At 35.6% G+C, this 23,349-nt stretch overlaps 1 protein-coding gene across 1 annotated transcript in view; it reads right to left on the bottom strand.

The window, feature by feature from the left end:
* Positions 1-23,349, bottom strand: part of EXOC6B (exocyst complex component 6B) — a 543,568-nt gene that overhangs the window by 153,580 nt on the left and 366,639 nt on the right. The window contains exon 19 of the mRNA XM_011365544.2: positions 20,248-20,389. Coding sequence (XP_011363846.1) covers positions 20,248-20,389 — 142 coding nt within the window. The remainder of the gene's footprint in view (positions 1-20,247; positions 20,390-23,349) is intronic.

Genomic DNA, 23,349 nt, shown 5'->3' with positions numbered 1-23,349 from the left:
TCCTTGGAGACTCAACTGACTATATCCGTAAAAGTGTGCTTTTATGAATATTTTACATAAAAAAATAGCTACCTTTAAGTATCTAGGGCATTACTCTGTGATGTAAATGATTCTTTGCTTTTACATTAAATATATAATTCAATAAACTTCCCACCTGAAGAAGGACAGAGAAAAATACGGGCTAACTTAAACTTATTCTCAAAGTTTCTGTGAGAGAAATCTGATTAATACTGATAAACTCAAATGCCAAACCAGTACTCCAGTTTTTAAAATTTAATTCTCCAAGTTCAATTCTCCAAGCTCCTTTTGCTCTGAAAGACAATTGAAAACTAAGACAGATAGACATGGCTTTTTAAGTAATAAGGATTTAATCATCCTATAAGCTAGGAAATGGTCACAAGCATGAAGGAACTTTCATGCTGCTCCTAAGTAAACAGGCCAAACAATCACTATCTGGCTGTCCTTTGTACAGTACCACTGAGAGGAAGTGAAGGTCCAGGCACTTGCAGTGACTGGTGTCAATGACAGTACCTGAAGAAGCTGCCTTATGAGGAATAAACCTAGAAAGTGGGAGAAGTTGATTTCTATGTTTTGCCTGACATAAGAATCAGCAAACAGTTTAATGAAATTAGTTGGATGAATCTAGTAAAACAGAAGAGAAAACGATTCTGTTCAAGACCTAAGATGGAGATAATATGAATTCCTACTGTTTCATGGAGTACAGGGGGCATTGGATGCCTACATAGAAATATGTGCTGCTCTTTGACTACAAAATAATATTCTAAATGACAGATAACAATACTTCCACTGCATTCACTAAACAGTGACTTTTGCATTGTGTGATTCTTCACAGAGGAAGAAGGTTAAAGAAAGTCAAGACCATAACAAGTCGTAGAGCAATGTCATGCCAATGGCATTGCACTTTCCCTTAATAAGCCACAGAAAAATAATGCCTCCCCCCGCCAACCCCCCCACAAAAAAAGTAAAGTATGTCCTAGGACTTGAGTCCACAATCTAGAATCCTAAAGCTGAAGGGAGCATTTGTTATTACTGAGGACTTTTACAGATGAATTAAGGCTACAAAGGTTAAGTCCATGAACTGGTTAGAATCTAATCCCTCTCAAAATTCATCATCCACCTAGAATGTCTAAAAACAAATATTCATTTTACATATTCTTTTATATACATAATAAATATACTTTTCCATTTAGTTAGGGAATAATAAAATCATAAAAATATATAGATTTGTGTATAGTCATAATTTCCCTCTGAAGTTCCCAAATGCCTTATAATTTTGCAAAATAAGGGCCAATTTCATAATAGATTTTTTAAAATTATGCTGAAAAGAAGCCTCTCCCAATTAGCAATCGGCAGTACTTCTGTGCATAATCTCTAGGAAAGCTGAGGATATGCCATGAAAGGAATGGATTTCCTAAGAGATGAGAAAGACTGGTATTCTGAAGGAGTAACTTTATATCCTTGATATTTTTACTATGCTTTTAAGGACTTAATTTCATCCATGTGTTTGTTCAGCATTGATTATTCTGCTGTATGAATACATACACAAAGCTATAGCTATCTGAAATTTTACACTGAGAAAGGGCATTTAACATAACAGTGAAAATCAATTCTCTTGGAAAAGCACTGTCCAAACAGAAATGCAAGCCACATGTGTAATTTTAGAATTTCTAGTTGGCACATTAAAAAAAGAAAAAAGGAAAAATTTTAAATTAATAATATATCTTATGTGACCCAATATATCTAAAATATTTTACTTTCAACATGAATTAATATTTTAAAAATTACTCACAAGTTTTTTTCAAAATCCAATAGGTATTTTACACTTACAACATATCTCACTTCTGACTTGCTGCATTTCAAATGCTCATGGCCACTGTGGCTGGTAGCTATAGAATTCGACAGTATAGCTTTAGATGATGTTGATTGTAATGAATGTAAACCAAAATGAAATGTGTGAAGAATGACTCCAGATTTTGAAATGACAAAGAAAGAGCACTCCCTAAATTCAAAACAATCTAAACAATCTATGTTTATATTGGCTATAAAATTAGTATTAAAGCACATGTCCATGATACTATACAATGGCTTTATTCAGCTCATATTTTAAAACTTTCACCCTCTGAGAGAGCTGTATGTTTTGTATATTCTTCACCATGCCTGTTAGTAAATTTTTATATCACCTATTAATCCTTATGCTAGTATTCTTACCTTTTTTCTCTTCATCCCATTATCTCTTTCTTATATCTAATTTATTTATTTTTCAATTTTTTCTGTTGAAAACATCAGATCATTTTTAGAAAGCAGTAAATTTTTTTAAAATGATGACAGTTGATTGGCATGTAAGTTTCTGAACAAAGCTCTTTGCTTTGGTTTCCACAGCCAGTGGTGACTAACAATCTTGATCTATAAATGCAAAATGTTACATAAGTGTACAATATAAAATAAATGCTGACCATTAAAAGAAAAAATATCAAGACTCACTCTCAGGACTCTTGAATGAGGTTGAGCTATATCATTCCACACTATGAAAAAAGCTCCAAGTCAGAGAAATAATTAAGGTAGGTTCCACATGGGATGTTTCCTAAATTGACAAGCTAGATTTTTTAAAACATCAATACAACTTTTTCTAAACTGACAGTAGATAATGTTTCCTTGGTACACATTTCATGGACAGTCTCACAATTTCCTAGGAAAACTGGGTCTCATAGTCTAAGCTTATGTCCACAGAAAATGGACATATCATTAACTAAGGTAACTGGGATTGCAACCCTTTCTAGAATATACTTATGTGTTCTGGTGCCAATCATATAAACTCTTAGTGCCAGATGTCTCTGCTATAAAATGAAGGTAATATTTTACTTACTTAAAGCCATGTAACTGAATCAAATCTATTCTTGAAGTTTGAGATATAATAAAAAATATGAATCTGGTCACTGTCCCCAGCTCGGAGTAGAGTTTCAAATTCCCTTGGAAGTTCCTGAGCAATAGGAGTGTCTTTTGCTATTCATAATGAGCTCCTTTGGACCATATCTAAGTTTATGCTAACAAGGTGACTGAAGGCAGGCCCTTAGTTTTAAAGGAGGGGCTGGACAAGCCAGAATGACCAAGGCTTTGATTATCAGGTTTAAACTTTCAGCCCCATCCCCAATCTCCACGGAGGGGTTAGAGAGTGGAGATTAAGTTTGATCATATAACCAATTATTTATTGAGTCATACCTATGTAATGAAATCTTGTATAAAAATTGGACACTGAAGTTCACTGAATCTTCCTGAATGGTGAACACGCTGATATGCTGGGAGGGTGACATGCCTGGATTCCATAGGGAGAAGATATGGAAACTGTGTTGCCCACCTTTTCCCTAGGACTTGGTCCTATGCATCTTTTCCAGTTGACTATTCCTGAGTTATAGCCTTTATAATAAAACCAATCATAGGTACAGCACTTTTAGTGAACTCTGTGACTTCTTCTAATGAATTATTGAACCCAAAGGGAGTGTGGGGAGCTCTGAGTCTATAGTCAGCTAGGAAAAAGTATGAGTGGTTTGAGGACACGTAAGACTTGGCTGATATCTGATGAGGGGCCATATTGTGGGACTGACCCTTAACATGTGGAGTCTGCACTAATTCTGGGTAGTTGGTGTTAGAATGGGATTGAATTGTAGGACACCCAGTTGGTATCTGAGAATCATTGTTGGAACACAAGGTCTAATTCAGATGAAGTGCAATTTAACTTGTTATTGGGTCCATTTTAATATCTAGGCTATAGCCATATATGTCTTATACCATAATCAATATGAAACCTAGAATTGGATACTTTAAAATAATAATATACATTTTTCCCCATATGACCACTTCTTCGATGAATCAAAAATTTAAAGATATTAAATTAAAACAAGTCTTCATTATTAGAGATTATTTTTGATATGGCAAAGTACAAAGTTCTACATATCTTGCCTGGGGAAAGCTAACATTTTCTAGCTTCGCTTCTTTGCTTCATGACACTGTTCTAGTGTTAGCTGAGAATCCCCCACTCCAATGAAATTTTAATATAAAATATTCAAACAGTGATTCAACATCCATGTGAAATGGTTGCATTAGATCAATATCAACATAAACACTGGTCTGCTATTCTGGTTCCACAGGCTAATGAATTTTCAGAGGTCAAGCTGTAAACTTAGGATCCATCTTACTAGGGAATATAAACTTTGCCACTAACAGATCAGTTTGGGGTATGTTTTCTCTTTTCTTTTTTCACCCTTAAAAAAACAAACAAACAAAAACAAAAACAAAAAAAAAGGAGAAGAGGAGACTGTCAGTGAAACCTGAGACCTCAAGCTGGCAGTTATAAGGTAAGGGGTCAAGGAATTGACTTCAGACATGCAGGAGCTCTGGAGGAAGCTGCAAGCATTTTACCTTATCCGCACTGCTAAGAGAGGGAGAGATGAGTGTTTAAAGAGAATTTAGGTTAGCTGGAGGAAAAGGAAATGAAAATAACTGGTTTCTTAAGGTACATCAACAACTTCTTTCCATGGTAAACTAGCACTTTTAAAGGAATTTCTTAAGTGCTAGGAGGTATAAGAGATAAATGAGCATCTCAGGAATTAAAAGCACTCCTGTCTTTAAAATGGTCCTTGTTGAAAGCCCTCAAAAATGCTTTTCTAAGGGAGAGTAGGGAATCTCACTCTTTTCCCTGGTTAATTGCTGGGGCAGGAGCTTAAGCTACTACACCTTGTTTCCATCTACTGACAGGTAGACAGCTGACAAAGAGATTCCAGTGAGTCAGAGGGGAAGAGCAGGCCTTTAGCAGTCTGACCGCTGAGATCTGGTAAAAAACTAAGGAGACATGAATTTCTCCAGGAAGGGACATCATGAGAAGGAAAGGGCAGAGAAAGACAGGAAGAAGAGAAATATTACTCGGCCAACTTTACTGATGCCTATAAAGAAAATAAAGTAAGAATCATTTTTCTTTTATTCTTAGTTATATGAATAAAATTCTTAGTTATATGAATAAAACATTATATGAAATGTTTGATGTTATTTGCAATTAAACAGTTCCAAATCTTGAGGCTTAATAATGGCAACATAATGAAAAAGAACCAGTGACATTCTCAGAGACTATGAAATAAATAACCCTTCTTTCCTTTTCTTAGTCAATTTCTGAAGGAGTTGCTTACAAGCCCCGATTCAATTTCTTTATCTTCATTCATTCCTCATCTCTCTGCAGTATGGTTTCTACCACCCTACTTCCACTAAAAGTACTCTCTCCAAAATCTGCTTTGGCTTCCTTCTTACTAAAGCAACACTTTTTCAGGCCTTATCTTACCTGACATTTGCATGTACCATTCAGTATATGGGACATATTTATACTAAAAAATTACTTACCTAAAATTCTTTTTTTCCCCTGAAATTCAAATTTAACTTGGAGTCCTGGTTTGCATCTGGCAACACTATTCCTAACTAGTTTCTACATCTAGTCTCTCCCTTCTCCTATGCATTTTTCACACTTTTGCCACAATGATTTTTCTAAAGCAGAAAATGATCATGTCACTCTCATGCTTAAAACATATAACAACTCCCTGTGTACTTAGACTAAAGTACAGTTGACCCTTGAATAATGTGGGGGTTAGGTGCTTGGACCCCATACAGTCAAAACCTGCATATAACTTCTGACCTCCCCAAACTTAGTTGTCTCTCAGTACAGGCAGGGGTTTGATTCTGGGACCCCTGCAGATACCAAAATCTGAGGATGCTCAAGTCTTCTACAAGAAAGAGCATATACCAAGGTATACAGTTGGCGCTCCACATCTATGGACCCCCAACCATAGATTGAAAACAGTACAGGTATTTATTGAAAAAAAAATCTGCATATATGTGGACCTGCGCAGTTTAAATTCATATCATTCAAGCGCCAACTGTACATACTTCTTAATAAGTCTTGCATCATTTCCTTTTGGCTATCCTCACTTCTTTTCACCCTATTCTCCAGTCATAATGAACTAGTTTTAGTTCCCTAATATACCCTGTTCTTTATTTCCTTCCAGAATTTATACAAATACCTGTCTTTGTCAGAAGACCCTTTGCAACGTTCCTCATTCCACTTGCATGGCTAACTCCTAGCCATGCAGTCCTATTGGACATCCTAGTGTAACCCACTCACATATAACAGATGAGAAAAAAAGATTTAGAAAGAGAGTAAATGCATTGTCCAAATTCACAGCTACTTAGCAACTAAAGACAACATGGCCTCAATTGACTCACCCTAGTATACATTATCCCACAAGTGACTGTACATACCACCTTCTCTCAGGAAAGGAGTGGAAAATATAAGTAAAATACAGTCAACTGCCATTATAGAACATTATAGCAAGACTTAAAATTCTACACATTTTAATTCACTGGTGTCTGGAAACCAGCATTTCTAAATGGAAGTGTCAGCAACGGTATTTTCCAAATTCCAATCTTAAAATACGAAATTTGAGAATGCTAAGGTGATTCTTGGTTCTCTCTCTCTCTCTCTCTCTCTCTCTCTCTCTCTCTCTCTCTCTTATGTAAAATAGAGTAAGAGAAAAAGAGTATTTTTAAAATAGGTAATACTGAAAGTAGACTAGATAGATGATTTAATTAAAACAGCAGAACTCAAATCAGAATCTATGAAATGCTGAAAAGTTAAAGCATGAAATGATGGAAAGGCATGCATTTTTTTTTAATGTCTTATAAAAATTAGGACTTTCATCAATTTTTTGAGAAGTAGAAAGTGTTGTGCCACCTAAAGGCAGTAGTAGATGGATGAGAATGTTATGGGAACTACTTGCAGACCTGAGAAGTCAGCCAACTTTCAACAATTAAAATAATTTCTAAATAGACATGGTATTTAAAATTATTTCCTGGTTTACACCCTATAAAATGGCCCAATTAAAATAAATAGTTTACTGGCCTCAGCCCCAAAGACATGAAACGAGGGCCAAAGAAAATATGAAATGTATATAATGCCCCAATGTAAACACTTGGAGACAAGCAAAGCAGTAAATGCATCTGATATTGTTGGGAGACTCAGGCTTATTATAAACATTAGGATTTTGGCCTGTGTGAGTGAAAGGGAGGTGCAAATGGTTTGATGAAATGACGCAGCAGTGCTAATAAAATAATCATCAGCTGAGGTGATGTTTGTTTGTAGCTAGTTGATACAACAGAAAGAGATGGCCATACATTGCTATGGGGCAAATGGTGAGGTCTCTGGTTTACGATGATTAAGACGAACTGTTGTTTCTACAGGGTCATTTCTCCATGAAAATGTTTCTGGGTGTTTTCTAGCAAACCATGAGGATTTTAAAAAAATTTTTAATAATTTTTTTCTAAAGTTTCTTGTAAAGAAACAGTAAAAAGGATTTGAAGATTAAGAAATTGCTATGATACCCTCCTTTAACCGTAAGAAATCTGTTTTACCAAGTCTGGGTAAAGTGACAAGAAAGTAGCGATAAACACAATATATTTTTGACTTTTTCTCCTTTGAAATGGTGTTTCTTAATGTTTCTGGTTCCTGGAACTTCCAAAGTGTATAAAGTTGAGAAAAAACAAAGCATAAAACCTGAAGCAGCCAAAGTAGAAAATGCAGAGAAAGCGGGAAGGATCACCAACTCTGGAATATCACTTTAAAGAAAACTGGTCCTCTCCCTTTTGAAACCATGAAGCAAGAAAATGGCCTTTGGAAATTACCAGCTGTTTAAGTTAAATCCTTGCTGCCACCCTCACCCCACTCCCAAGTATCCCTTGAAATAAAACCAAGAAGAAAAATCTACACAATTTCAAAGAGGAATCAGACACTGTTCTTATTTAGAGATGAGATAAGAACCACATTTACCAAACAGCCGGACAGAATCTAGGGTATTGGGAAAGTCTGCCACAGAAAAAGAAGCTTAAATGGGAATCACGATCCTTCATGTAGCAGGTCCTTTGTACTCCTTTATCACTAATATGTCCCACAAACAATCCAAGGTATCATTTGCTACCAGAAAAAGTACTTTGTCTGTGCTGGCCAATCTCTGGAAGCCAATAGCAGGGCTTGACAGTGATGTATAGCAAGGTTAGAGCAGCATGATCCATCTCCATTCGCTTGACAAGGATGGCATCTTAGGCCATGGTGAGGAAGAGCAGGTTGCCTGCCCTCACTGCTCAGGTTGGCAACACCTACTATCAAATGACCGGGTGTCTGGCAACGGGCTCAGAGAGACAATGATGTCTTATCTTCTGGAATTCAAGGAAATTTAGCCATAAACTGAAAAAACTGCTGAGTAGGCACTACTCACTGACCCATGTCTGAGAAAAACCTTTCTAGAGGGTGCAGGGTCCATCATCCATAGTCAAAGAGAAGTGACATGGCCATTTTGATGGAAGGGAAGCCTTCTTTATGAGTTCTCCATAGCTAAGAAAGACACATTATAATAGCATAGCACCTACGACGCAAAACCTTGTAGGCGTGGGAAGACAACAGCAAACAAAGTAGGGCTTTTGTAGTAACTATTTCTGATGGAAGGAAGATATTTGCAGTTTGTGCTCTTCCTACACTATTTTAGATCTGAGAAGCCAAGCTCAATCGTGCTTTTAAAAAGAACTGGTAAGGGCCTGGGAAGTGGGAAAGAGAGAAAGCCGTATAATCCATAAGTTTCCAAAGAAGCTTTTGGATAGGTTGACTGTAAGCTAGGGGCCTGAGAAAATGATACCAGACATTTTTCAAACTACAAATTCTCGCTACATTTGAGTTTTAAATCTCATTTCTTGTATACAATTCTACAGTATTCCAGGTCTTACAGAGAAAACAAGAATGATAAAATGACTGAACTGTTGATTACTCTGTGTGTATGTATATATATACACACACATATATATACGTATACATATATATATATATATATATATGCAATTACCAACTTAATGATTCTCCCTTGCAAATCTGCAAATTTTACTGCAAATATTGAAACACAATGAGAATCAAAAACAAGAATATAGAACAAAATTGAAAAATGGGGTAAACAAATGTTAAAATGAATAAAGAGAGATGTGCTCTAATAAAGACTGGCTACCTAAATCTCTACATATTCCCAGAAGAGAATGAAAATATTATTGTAAAGAAGAGACATAAAATAATTTTCTGATTCCATTAACCAGTCAATCAACCAAAAGACAAAATTCATTAGCCATGGAACATGTCTCATGGAACAAGTTGTCTTCATCATATTAAAGCAATAACAACTAATTATCCTTAGATTTTCACATGTGCAGAGCACTGCAAATTATAGGATACAAGTTTGTTTTTCTGCATACAAGCTTGAAGTCAATCATCAATCTTCTTTAATGTTTCTCAGATGTAAGAAGACAGAAAGGGAAAGCTTGTTTTAAAATTATAATTCAGAAAGATGAGGCTGAGGATAGAAGCTAAGGGATCTGAAATCAATGATACTGAAATACACAAAATGTCTTCAGTAGTCTAGCCATAGGCAATTTTCATCTTTAAGCACTATATATACTCTAACAAAAGAGGCATCTGTTATGTTCATATAACCTAGGGAGATCAGGTTTAAAATTTTAATAAGCTCAAACTTCTTCCATTTGTCTCTCTTCAAACCTTAAATCTTTAGATGGCTCTCCTTTTAAGATTTGAAGAGGTATCAAATGTTTATGATACAATCTGAAAAGTGTCCGTTAGATAAAATACACTTTGATTGGAAAGTAAATACCAAACTTTTCACAAGAAAATCTTAGTATGAAATGGTGCCATTTGCTACAATGATATAAGGTTTCCGAGATTTACTTAATTTTACAGAGAGCTAGCTTATCCTCTTTAAATCTATTTCTACCAGTACTCATGCCCTGATAACCAAGTGTCCAAAAGAAATGTATTAATACTCTTTTGTCTCCTCGATTGCTTACCTACTACGTTTTCATCACGGCAACTCTGATTTTACCCACAACTACAATGACATCTCTACAGGATAATATAATCCTTTAGGTCTTGATTAGACGGCTTGACTTTCTTCCTAAACCAATATTATTCAAAAGCAAAAAGTGTAAAGCAGACTCTGAGACAATTCTATCTTAAAGATTATATAGAAAATTAAACTGAGAAGAATTTTTTGACCTATATGAAAATTAATAAAGAAACATCATTTAAAATGAATTTGGGAGGCTAGAAGAAAGAACTCCCACACATGCCACTCAACAACACTACTGACCCCAACCGGAAGAGACTACTCTCCCACAGTAAGTGAAACCAGCAGGAAGAAGAAAAGATTCCTTCTTTCCCAGTGACAGTTCAGCCAATGAAAAGTCATTATCTTCAAACTTTTAGTCTCCTCCAATAGACATTTTGTTTACAACAGCCCCTCTCAAGTCCTTAAAAGAGCATTCCTCTCTTTTGTTTCCCTGGATTTGCATCTAGTTCACCATTGGACTGCATGTCCTGAATTGCAATTCTTTGTTGTTCCTGAATAAACCCATTTTGCTGGAGAAATATCTGGCCATCTATTTATTTAAAGTCAATACCTTATTCCAATTGTCAATGAATTTACAAGAGCCTCTGATAGCAATCACTCAAAGCCTGCTTTCTGCCTCCATATACTCTGAGTATAAGTCCCCTGGAAAATATGACATCACACTTAACTATAATAAAAACAATGATAAACATATTTAACACTTACTGATTCTTACATTTACGTACATACTAGAATCTATAAAAAATTTCATATGCATTATTTCGTTTAATTTCTATAACAACTCCCCAAAGACATAAAAATATCTACACCATCTTCCCTCCTATGATTAATCTTAAATATCTTGGAACTAGATAGAAATTCAGAAAAATCACCTAGCCCAACATTTTCATTTAATAGATGAGAAGTGCAAAGCACAAAGAGGTTTCAAGAATTCCCAAGACCATATAGCCAGTGGTGCAATTCTGAGGTCATAATACATGTCTCCTGACTTTCAGCCCAGTACTCCTGCTGATGAGGATGATGACAATGACAGAGACAATGAGGATGGCAGCTAACAGTTATTGTAATTACTCACTTAATCACATGTCTATAAGACAGGTACAACTATAACTTCATTTTACAAATAAAGGAACTGAGGTTAAGAGGATGCACAAATTACTAAAATGAAGATCCTGGTTTCAAAGGCCAATCTATCTGTTTCTATCACTCACAATTTTAATTACACACTCTACAGTTGATATATTGAGAACTGTTGGGGGCAAAGATGGCTTTATAATCCATAGAATGGAATATATGAACTAAAGTTGCCAATCATTGACTTATGAGTTGTATATCATCCTAAGAGAGTAATCCTTAGGAGTCCAACTACATCCCAGGTTGTCTTGCTATTCACATCACATGACATCCATCCCAAGCTACTTCCTATTTCTGCCTCATCCTCAGAGCTGAAAGATCTATAAACCGAGTTGCTAATTGAGTAATTTTTATTCATTCAATAACTATTTATTATTTATTAAAGGTCAGGCATTGTGCTAGGTGCTAAGGAGACAGGAATGAACAAAACAGTTATGATCCCTGATCTAACTGATCTCCTGTTTACCTTTTTTTGGATACTACGAAATCAAGGTATTTAAAATAAGCCCTCCTTTATCCTTGAACTGGTTTGAATAGATTTTTGTTCCTTACAAATAGACATACTTTAATTAAGACAGATTATTAGAGATCAAGCTGACAAACAAAAGACTTTAGAGTAAAAGTTGAATGTTTGGAATTGGTTAGTAGGTAATGGCAGAAACAGGGCATTGAAACTTCCCATCATTTCCCAGGATGGGAAGTCAGCAGTCTATGGAATGTGGCAGCCAAGCTCATAATTAAAGTATTATCTTAAGTCATCTGGGAACAAGTTCCCACTGAGGGTGAAGCTTTGGAGAACTAGGTTGTGCTGCCATTGATCAATTTTTTTAAAAAATTGAATAATATGAGTCATGTGAAAGCTTTTAACAATGCTGGGCAACTTATAATAAAAATGGGGCAAAGTCTCGTCCTTGCTAGAATGTGCAGCTCAAGAATCCAAGAAAACCTAGAGCCCCTGTAAAGCTCTAGTGCAGTAATCCCCCTCTGTCTACAGCTGGATAGCAGAGTGAACTGAAAATCAAGTGTATAAACTGATCTTTCAGGTATGAACTGATACACCAGCTGTCTTCATAATCTCATCATATTTCCTTGATAAATGCAAGGACACTGAGAGAAATGGTGGAACCGTGATCCCTTCTCCAGAATGCTTTCTTTTGTATCTCCCTTGCCAGAGGAGAGTAGCGCTCTGCTCTGCTATGGTCCATCCCTTATTGAATCCTGTCCTGTGACTAGGATCTAAACAACATGGGCTTAAGGGTGATATGCTCAATAAGAGTAGGGAAGAAAAGAATTATATCCAGAAGGAAATGTAAGAGTTTCCTATGAACCTCAGCAAAAACAAGGAAAACTGTGGCTCTGCATTTTGCACTACTTATTCAAGGACGACTAAACATAATCTTGATTGACAAATTAATTACTATAGGGTATCTTGCTTGAGAAGCTTGATTTAATGTACTAGCTAGTAGTTACTTTAACAGTTTGCCTGGTTGGCTGATGCAGATTTGGAGTTAGTGCTGGCTTAGCTGTTATTTAAGAGCCAGAATTCTCTTTGCATAATATAAACTTCAAAGGCTGCAAGAGAAGAATGATAGTATGGATCTGTCACATATGCTTTCCGTATGTTTCTCACCAGGGTCCTGAGGACTCTCTTCTCTTCTCTCCCTCACATCAGGAAGAGATTGGTAAAAGAATGCCTGAAGCCCTAAGAGAGACTCTCATGGGGAGTGACCAAAGGTGGATTATTAACTTTATGGAACTAGAGAGTCAAGGATAGCTGAGCTCAAGTAATGTAGAAAATCAAAATAAGTGATTATAGTTATCCCAATTGGCAGTTGTTTGGGCCTGGTACTTAAGGTTCAGGGAGATCACTTTATATTCTTTAATTCAGATGCCCCAGTGGCAAAACTGTAAGTAAGCCTATTAAGGTCTGCCTGGTTAACATTCGCTAAAATATCTCATACTTGAGTCAAGGAGAGCCTGCTATAACACAAGGGGACTTGCAGCCATTTATTTTAGTGAATATATACAAAGAGATGGAAATGCTCAAATGTTTTAGGAACTACTGGGTTCTGACTCTGAGTTAAAACTAATTTTTTAGGGATGCAGAAAACTACTTGATCTCTCAGTGAGAGGGGGGGCTTGTGAAGGTTAAGTAATGACAGTGTTCTACCACTATCATATCATACAGGGCTCAGTACGATCACACATTTACTCTTAGGTTGTTTCCCTAAATCCCGAGTTTAGGCAGATTCTCCACATTGATTTCCTGACCTGTAAAGTCAGGGCTATTATGGCAAGAAAGGTGAAACACAAGGCTTTGGAGCCCTTGTTCCTTTCCAAAACAGGAAACATAGGCCAGAACTCTACCATCGAAGAACTGAGAGAATTTGGCAAGATGCGTCCCGTCACCTTCCTGTTCAGGGACCCAGTTTATTCTGTGCAAAGACTAACGGGTCCTGGGAAATGCTGGATTAAACTAAATGTAAAAGATGCAGTTGCTGCTGCATTTCCTTGCGACCAAATATCCCCTAGATATGGCTTGTTATATTTTTAATATACTAATCTTCTGAATAATTTAGGGATCTGAGCAGATAACTAAAAACCGAAAACACTTAACATTATAAGCCATGTGACAATGGAAGTGGGAAATAAGAAAACACATAAAAGCATATGGATTAAGAAATGTAATTATAATAAATAAAATTTTCATGGCTGTTTACAAATAATTTTATATATATTATCTCATTTGACATCAAAACAATACTGTGAGACAACTATAACAGAAATTAGTACTTCCAATTTATGGATGGACTCAAGGAGGTTAAATGAGTTAAGTCATCCATTCCCATGGCTTAAATTACCACGTAGAAATATGCCGAAGCTCCCAAATCATCTCTATCATGGATTACTGCAACAGCCTTATAAATGGACTCAGGCTCCTGATAAATTGCAGAGTTCCTTCTAAAAACACAAATCTAAGTCTCTCTCCTATTTAAAATCCATGTTTCCTATTTTATCTCCAGCCTCCAGCATGGTACTTTGTCCAGAGTATGGCCTCTATATATATTTGTTGAATAAACAGATTACTGAATTAATACTGTTAACAAGTGGTTGAGCTGGAATGTGAATCTAGATGCTCTTATTTTGCATATATAAAGAGAAAACTTGGGAAATGACAAATCCAGACATAGACTGAACATCCTCATGCATGAATGATAGAGAGGTCCAAATTCGAGACCTGCTAGTATTTAAAATCCAGCTTCTCTGCCAAGATTTTGTGTTCCAATATCCAAAACTAAATATAAGACAAACAAACAAATGTCTTATAAGACGAAATCCATGCAAAGCAGAAATAACCAGAGGTCATTGTCAATTTTTAAGAGAAAGAAATATTTTTTTCACATCTCCTAAATTCCTAATAACCTCCCCCTTAAAGGTTTGGAAGCTTGTCAGTAGACAGTTGCCCAGCAACATCACTCCTATTAGATAATGCTGCCTCAAGCAGTAGTTACCATTTCTAGTAAACAGTAGAGTTAATTGATTTCTTGCAAAAGCATCAAGCTGAGAATTAGAAAATCATTACTTCTGTATCATACCTTTTGGGACAACCACAGAAGTTCGACAGACAACTACCAAGTAGCAAAACTTAATTTCTCATACTAAATAAAAGGGCATCTCCAAATCTAACCAATTCACAAACTATTGACAAAGGTTTGAGTGGTTTGCAAAAGACCTTCTTAAAGTTGCTAAATATTTATGAACTCCTGTTGCTGCTGCTGCTAATGATGATGATAATGAAAACAACAGGAAAAGCTACTATTTACTGCATATTCAGTGTTTTGTCGAGCCATGAAATAAGCCCTTTCATGCATTACCTTACTTAATTCCAACTCCATCCCTGTAATATTATGTACTATCTTTATTTCTATTTCATAAATGGGGTCAGCTATGAGAGGTTAAATAATATACACATAGTCACACTAAAAGTAAATGGTGATGTGAATCTATTTAGTCGAGCTGACTCTAAAGTCTGTTCTTATTGACTACACTATACCAGCTGAATATCTCAGGCTCATGGTAATGCATAGAATTCGCTATGTATTTGGGATCTAAGGAAGTGGCAGGCCAGGCCTTAGAGTCAAATACTCAAGGTACACTCACATTCTATCATGTCCAGAGTTTGATTTCTTTCAAGACCTATGCAGTTCTTCCAAGGACTCACACAATAGGGAAAATACCTCACGCACACACCACTGGGTAGAAGGATGTAAGCGTTAATTATCTTGTCATTTGGGGCTGCTTTTATACGCCTCTGTATAGTTACTTGAATCTTATGTATCATTTCTTTAAGATTTTTTATAGACCACTGAGCATCTAAAGGGAAAGAAATAAGGGGGATGGTATAGCAAAAGACATAGAATAGAATTCTTTCTTTTAAAGTAAAATAAATGTCCATGGAAAGTTTCTTGACAGACAAATTACTGCCAATCAGAAATGAAACATTAAATTCTAAATCGATGAAACTTAGTGGCTCCACAACATATTAGAAAAAATTTCAGTTAGTAAGAAGTTTATTGAAGGCATTGTTATGCCTTACAAATATTAGCTTCAAGCTGATCTTAAGTCTGAAGATTATTACAAATATTAAATGGCTTTTTAGATAAGATACTAGCTCTCTGGAACTCCTTTTGCAAGGTTAACAAATTCTATTATGTTTCCACCTTTTCATTAAATGATCTCTCTACCTCTTAGTATTAACTGAAAGCTGGCTCTCTGCTAAGGATACTAATTCACCTATAGTTCTCTCAAGTAGAAGCTGCTCATTCTTCTATATAAAATGTACTTCAGAATCAGGCAATAAGATGGGCATTTTCCCTACTCATCGGTGCTTCTCCTAGGCCATCACTCCTCCTCTCCGAAACTCATATATTTAGCTTTATTTCCACCCATCTCTCTTTAACTTTCAGCTCTATCAAAAATGCAGTAATGTAGTCATTCCCAATCATTCATCAGACTGTGGTTTAACCAGATATTTGTTGGTTGCCTACTCCAAAGTCCCTTCCTCCCTCTTCTTTATGTCAGAATGAGGTTCTCCTCTTTCATCAAAACTCAGAAAAAATGACTTCAAACTCAACATCAAGAATCAATATTGATTGTAGCCAATCATTATGTTTTCATTTTCCTGGTAAATAATTGGTTAAGACAGAGGCATGTAAAACAATTTTGGCTAACTAGATGCAAAGAATCTGGTGGATGACTTCTTGAAACAATTCTGTGGCTGCTGGATATTATCATGTCTGGATATAATCTCTGGAATTGTACTTATTTCTGAACAATGAGATAATGGTGGTTTTTATTTTCTTTTTGTACCTTTCTGTTTTCCCAAAAAATTTCCACAAAGAGCAGGTATTACTTCTATAAAAAAATAAAATTTAAATATAATCTTGAAAAGAAGTTTACTTTATTCTGCTACTGGTCATGATGGAGTAATAGAGGACTCATATTCCCACTGCATTAAAAACAAACAAACAAACAAACAAAAAACGAACAAACAAAAACGTGGAAAACTGAACAAAGCACCCGAAAGAATGGTTCTAGTTATTAGACAACAGTCAATGCAGGGCTGTGATCCATAAAAGATGGAAAACAAACCAGGTGAGCATGCCTAGAGGCAGGTTCCCAGCTGTGATGCAAAACGGGCAAAGGCAGGGAACCCAAACAAAATATAGGTAGTCTGAGTCGATAAGTCAGAGATTGCAGTCCAGAATGCTGAGACAACTAGTATTTGCAGGGCCAAGTACCAGAGAGGAAAAGGCTACAAAGGAGGGTACTCAGGAAAACGACAGAAGGGTGCCACTCAGTATTTGGCAGAGTTCTAGTCTGCACACATACTGGAAAAAACTACCCAAGTCCAGGGAAAAAACCACCAGAAATGGAGCTTCTTTTAGATCTGAGCATACTTTGTGTTCCCACTAGCCAGAATTGAAAAATCTCCAGATACCTGGGCATGGCGATAGAGAATCTTGCAGAGGGCATTGTTTTAAATTTGGGTTTAAATAAGACCTAGACAAAAGGCTGCTCTGGACCCACTATAAACGTAAAAGCAAGTCTTGAAAGGATTCAACCAATTTAAATAATGGAAATGCAGGTCAAAACAAAACCTGATACTATTTAAAGGAATACAACAAAATACAGTATCGACAACAGAAAATTTTAAATGTCAGATGTCAGCGTTTCTCCACTTGGTTTCTCCATAAGAGCTGGTTTAGGCATCTTCACAGCATGGGGGCCTCAGGGTTGTTGGATTTCTTACACAGCAGTTAAGGAGATGGAGGCTGCATAGCTTTTATGATCTAGCAACAGAAGTCACAAAGGCTACTTTTGCCATATGCTGTTGGTTACGATCAAGTCACAGGCTTGCCAGATTCAAAGAAAGGGGAATTAGATGTCATTTCTTAATAAGGTAGTTTCAAGATTCTAGAAAAAGTTGTGGAAAAGGAGATACTATTGTAGACATCTTTGAACAATGTAGTTACACTGTAGATCTGAGCTGACATCTGCTATCATTTCCCTTCATTTCGAAAAACTGTCTTTTATTTTACATGTGTTGTGATGTTGACCTTCTGGTGACAAATTTTATGAACTTGTTTATTTGCAAATGTTTTTCTTTTACCTTTATTTTTAAAGGAAATTTTTCACAAGATAAAGAGTTTTAGATTGACTGCCCCTCCACCCCCCGCCCCAACACACACACACACACACACACACACACACACACACACACACACACACATACCCCTTCAGTACTTTAAAGCTGTTCTACTGTCTTCTGGTTTTCACTGCAGTGTTTCTGATAGGAAGTTAGCAGTAATTCTTATCATTACTCTTCAATATGTAATATCTTTTTTTTTTTTTTTGCTGTTTTTAAGATTTTCTCTTTTGTCATTGTTTATTTTTAGCAATCTGACCATAATGTGCCCGGGTATAGCTTTGTGTTTTTCCTGCTAAAGATTTGTTGAGCTTTTTGAGTCAGTAGATTAATACTTTTTATCAAGCCTTGAAAAAATTTCAGCTACAGTCATGCATTATGCCCATCTTTTCCTTTAAATTATTGAGTGTATTTATATTCAGGTTGCTAAAGGACCTGTCTGTTATTTTCAACATTTGTGTTATCCGTCGGGCTGTCTGTTTTTTTTCCTCGTTATGGGTCACATTTTCCTGTTTCTTTTCATGTCAAATTACAGCTTTTTGCTGAGAAATTGTGGATACTGTGTGGTTGGGAGTCTGGAATTTGTGTGTGTGTGTGTTCCTCCTCAAAGACTGTTAAGTTTTGTTTTAGCAGGGAGTTATTTTATTGGCAGATTTCTCTTATCCTGTTAAGTCTTGTTATTAGGCTTTATTAGGATGGATCAAGATTAGTACTCACTCTAGAGCTTAAGTAGCGCTCTTAAGGCCTGACGTTTTGGGGTCTTATTGAGTGTACTAGATGTTTAGCTGGTCTCTCCACCCTGACTGGTCAGAATTCCAGTGTCTCCTAGCACTCTGTAACCTCTGGCACTCTTATTCAGCTCACAGATCCTCAGTGGCTATTCTCTGCCAAACCTCACGAAGCTTCACCCTGCACATGGCAACTCAGTTTTTGATCAGACTCAAGGACTCTCCAATGCAGATTTCTGGAGCTACTTCTCTAAACAACTCCCTGTTCTTTAGTATCTTGCTGCACAAATCCTAGCTGTCTCACCAGCCTTACATGCTATTCTCTTTTTCTGTGTGGTACAGTGCTTTGTATTTGGGATCGACTTTCCTCTGCTGCTGTTTGGATAGTGCCCCTAGACAGAAAATGAGAGTAAATGACAAACTCTCCTCTCTAAAGGATCGTAGCCTTGTGCTGTCTGTTATCCAATGCTCAAAAAGAGTTGCTTCATACATTTATCCAGTTTTACCACTGTTTATGAAAGAAGAGTGACTTTGATACCTGTTATTCTGTGATGGCTAGAACTGGAAGTCTCAATTAATTAATTCATTAAAAATAGCATAGCCAATAAAACTCCAATTTCTAGCCATCAAAGTCAAACAAGGGAAACCAATAAAAATAAAAATAAAAAGGTGGGGCAGAAGTGCTAGCAGACTCATAGAATTTTTCACTATTTTTATTTTCTTAGAATCAGAAAAAAATTCCAGGAGTCATATAATTTTGGTTCGTTTTCGTTTTTCACTGACAGCACAATGAACATCACGACACTCTTCAATCCTTCCTTCTTCTTTCCTAACCGAAGCCGAATTTTGTGTTCAACTCCAAGTGAATGATTCATGATGAATCGACTATGTCAATAATAATGCTTCACTATCTCTTTCCCAGATAATCTAACCTCCCTTAGAGTATTCTGACCAATGAGACATACAGGAAAGTCTGTTAGAGGTCTCTTGAAAATACTGTTATTTTCTTAGTAAAAGGAATAGGTGAGGCTGGACCCTTTTTCCTGTCTTGAATGTGAGTCTCTTTTGATTATAATACAGATGAGAAACAGAAGTCCACACTCTAAGTATGGCAGAGGAGAGGGAACAAAAATGCCTGATTCCTGGATGACATCACTGAGCAACTAAATCAATTCAGTAACTCATTGCCTAAGAGAAAAAAAAAAAAAAAACCTAAGTGTTTAAACTACTTTAAGGTTTTCTGTTTCTACCTATAATAGAAGCATTTCTGACTGATAAATGCACACACAATTTGTTCTTTAGACTAAGAAGTGTTTGCAAATAAGATGTAAAAATAGTTGTAAAATATAACATAAAAAGGAGATGCACTCTTTTGAAGTCTTTGGGCTTCTTTGGTTTTCTTTGGTGTCTGTTAAATGCACATCTGCCTTATATCGCACCCTAGATTGCAAACTTCCTTGTGGCCAGGGATCTTCTCTGTTCTACATTTGGACATAGGCACATTTAGGTGCTCAAATTCCTTAATGACAGAAGTCCTGCAAGTTAGTTCTGTCATCTAGGTATTCTTTGACTTCATCAGGACCAAAGACCCCATGGACTCAGAAATGTTTTTCACAGAAGTGAGTATGCAGGGAAAACAAACAAGCAAAGGAATGGTTCACTGTCTTACGTTCACATTCTCTGACATCCAAGTTGAACTGCTGTAAAGCTCCCAAGGTGAGCTGCCTTACTTCAGCTTCCAGCAAAAGTTGCATCAAGGATGTGGCTAAATGCTTGCAAGCTGACATACATGCTGTCTGAGCCACCTTTCCCTGAAATACAAGAGTGTAAATCATAACGTTAATGATTTAAAATGAAATTCCAACAAAATAAAATCATTTTTATTTAATTTTTTTAAAAATTAAATTGGGGCAGCACTGGTTAATAAAATTATATATGTTTCAAGTGTACAATTCAATAACACATCATATGTATATTGCATTCTGTTTACCACCCCAAGTCAAATCTCTTTCTGTCTTTAAGGTTTTCTTCTTCAGAATACTCTTGCATTCAAATAATATTGCAACTAATAGCACCTGACGGCAATCGTCTTAAATATTAGTTTCATCATGATTGGTCACATAGCTATAACACTAGGTTAAAATTCATACAGCCCAGCTCTTTATTCAAGAAGCACTTTTTTTCAAAATCAACAACAGATAAACAATATTCAAAATCTTAATTCAACCAAGAAGAAATCTTTTCAGAGAAAATTAATTTCAAACAATCACAACCTAAAAAAATACCTGTAAACAATAATTCCTAACTTATCTAGAGACCAGTCTTCACTGCTTTATAATTTAACATATATAAAATGAAAACAGTGAAAAAGATTTCCTGAAAAAAATAAAAGGATGAATTTTGTTTTCTTCGAAAATGAACACTGAGGTTTATGAACATAAATTCTAAGGTAATTTTTAAAATATTGATATTAAAATTAATATCTTACTATCTTCTCTGGAGTAGTCAAACACTTTATACTGAGTGAATAACACCTTAGTGTCGGGTCTAAGACATACATCATAGAAGATATGTCCACTTTTTTTTCCAGCTATATATCCATTTTATTTTTATTATTTATTTGTTAGTGATTTTTCATCACTATCTATTCTGAAAAACAAGATGACATGGGTCTTAAAAAATCTGAGTTTTCAAATCAGTCAGTTTGTCCTTCTTTTTTGAAATTATGAAATATTTCAGCCAGACAGAAAGATATATAGAATTATATTATGAACACATTTATCCACTAAACATTACAAATGTAATTTGTAATGTGTGACCTCCTTAATCATTTTCCTCCCTCTCTCAACAGGTGACCATTATTGGTGTTGGGAATACCACTTGTATTTTAAAAACACTATTATGATATTTCTCTTTCTCTGATTTATGTCACTTAGTATAATACCCTCTAGGTCCATCCATGTTGTCACAAATGGTAAGATACCATTTTTTTTTTATGGCTAAGTAATACTCCAGTCTATATATGTATCACAACTTCTTTATCCAATATGATTTCACTTATATGTGGAATCTAAAGAACAAAATAAACAAACAAAACAGAAACAGACTCATAGAGTACAAACTGATGGTTGCCAGATGGGAGGAGGTGTTCAGGAACTGGGGGAAAAAGGTGACAGGATTAAGAAGTACAAATTGGTAGTTACAAAGTAGTCACAGGGATATAAAATACAGCATAGAAAATATAGAGAATAATATTGTAATAACTACGTATGGTGCCAAGTGGGTACAAATTGGGGGGATCACTTCATACATTATATAAATGTCTAAGCACTATGCTGCATACCTGAAACTAATAAAAAATAATATTGAAAGTCAACTATAATTGAAAAAAAATTATAAAAAAATTTAAATACTATTATGATAAAGATACATACAACAAGAAATATATTATATTATTTTATGTATTTTGAAACTTTCTATCATATCACATGCTTTTCATTCTTTTGCAACTTGCTTATTTGGTTCAATATTATGTGAAGCTTTTTTAATGTAATGCGGGTGGAGGTAATTTACACTTTTAATTATTCCACAATATTCCATTTTAGGAGTATACCACAATTTATTTGTCCATTCTCCTGTTGTTGAAGATTTAGTCTGTTTCGATTTTATTTTTTTATATTTTTGCTATTACAGAGTGGGTCATAGAGTAATGTAGATCTAGTAAGAATTCATGAAAATTCCATATTCGCACTACAGTGTTCTTTAATATGTTTTTTTCCATATGTTTCACTGGGCCAGGATGTATCTGATCATCATTTATAAAATGGGAGATATCATTGTTTTTTATACAAAGACACAAACACAATTAAGACAAATGCATAGAAATCTTATAAACTCCTTCAAAGAAATATATCCTGTGAAAGAGAGCTGTCCTTTCATACCAACGTTCTCTTTTGCTTTTGCTTCCTGAGTAATACTCCCCGGCTTACATTTTGGTGTGTCGAATTTTATCTTTCTCTAGTTATTTCACGTGAGTTATTTCATTCTGAAATAGAGAAAGTTCAGACACAGAAATTGATCTAGTGAAGCAAGTAAAAACTACGCGGAGAGAACGTAAAGCCACCCTATAAATTGCTCCCTTTTTCTGTGTACCTGTTCCTCTGCTTCCTTAACCTTCTAGCCTGACCTCTAGTGTAGACATTTCCTTTATTACGGCTCCTGGTCTCACTTCTGCCTGCCCCATGGAACTTGATTTTTTGAATTGATGAAAACTATAAATCTACATTTCCAAGAAGCTCAATGAACACTAAGCAGGAAACCACACACACACACAATGCACATCTTAATCAAAAACAATGATAAAGGCCCAAGTAGAGTATATTACATAAATGTGTCTCTTACTGATTTCAAATTTATTTCTGTTGTAGATGGCAAACATAGTCAATATAATTTTACTTATTTTAAATTTATTGAGAGCTAGAACATGCTCTAGCCTAGTGAATGTTCCATGAGCACTGGGGAAAAAACGCTGCTGTTGGTGGTGAAATGTCCTATGTCACTTAAGTTATTTGCTATTGTTTTCCCAGTCTTCTATATCTTTACTGATATTCTGTCTACTTGTTTTATCAGTTACTGAAAGGAATGTTAAAATAACCAACTATAATTGTGAATCTGTCTATTTATCTTTTCAGCTCTGTCAGTTTTGCAGACACATTTAAGTTGTAATATCTTCTTGATGAATTGGCTGGCCGTTTTATCATTATGAAATGTC

Source organism: Pteropus vampyrus, unplaced genomic scaffold (genome assembly GCF_000151845.1).
Source record: "Pteropus vampyrus isolate Shadow unplaced genomic scaffold, Pvam_2.0 Scaffold113, whole genome shotgun sequence".
In the NCBI taxonomy this organism is placed as follows: Eukaryota; Metazoa; Chordata; class Mammalia; order Chiroptera; family Pteropodidae; genus Pteropus; species Pteropus vampyrus.
Note: the sequence above shows the minus strand (reverse complement) of the source record. Positions and strands in the feature narration are given on the sequence as shown.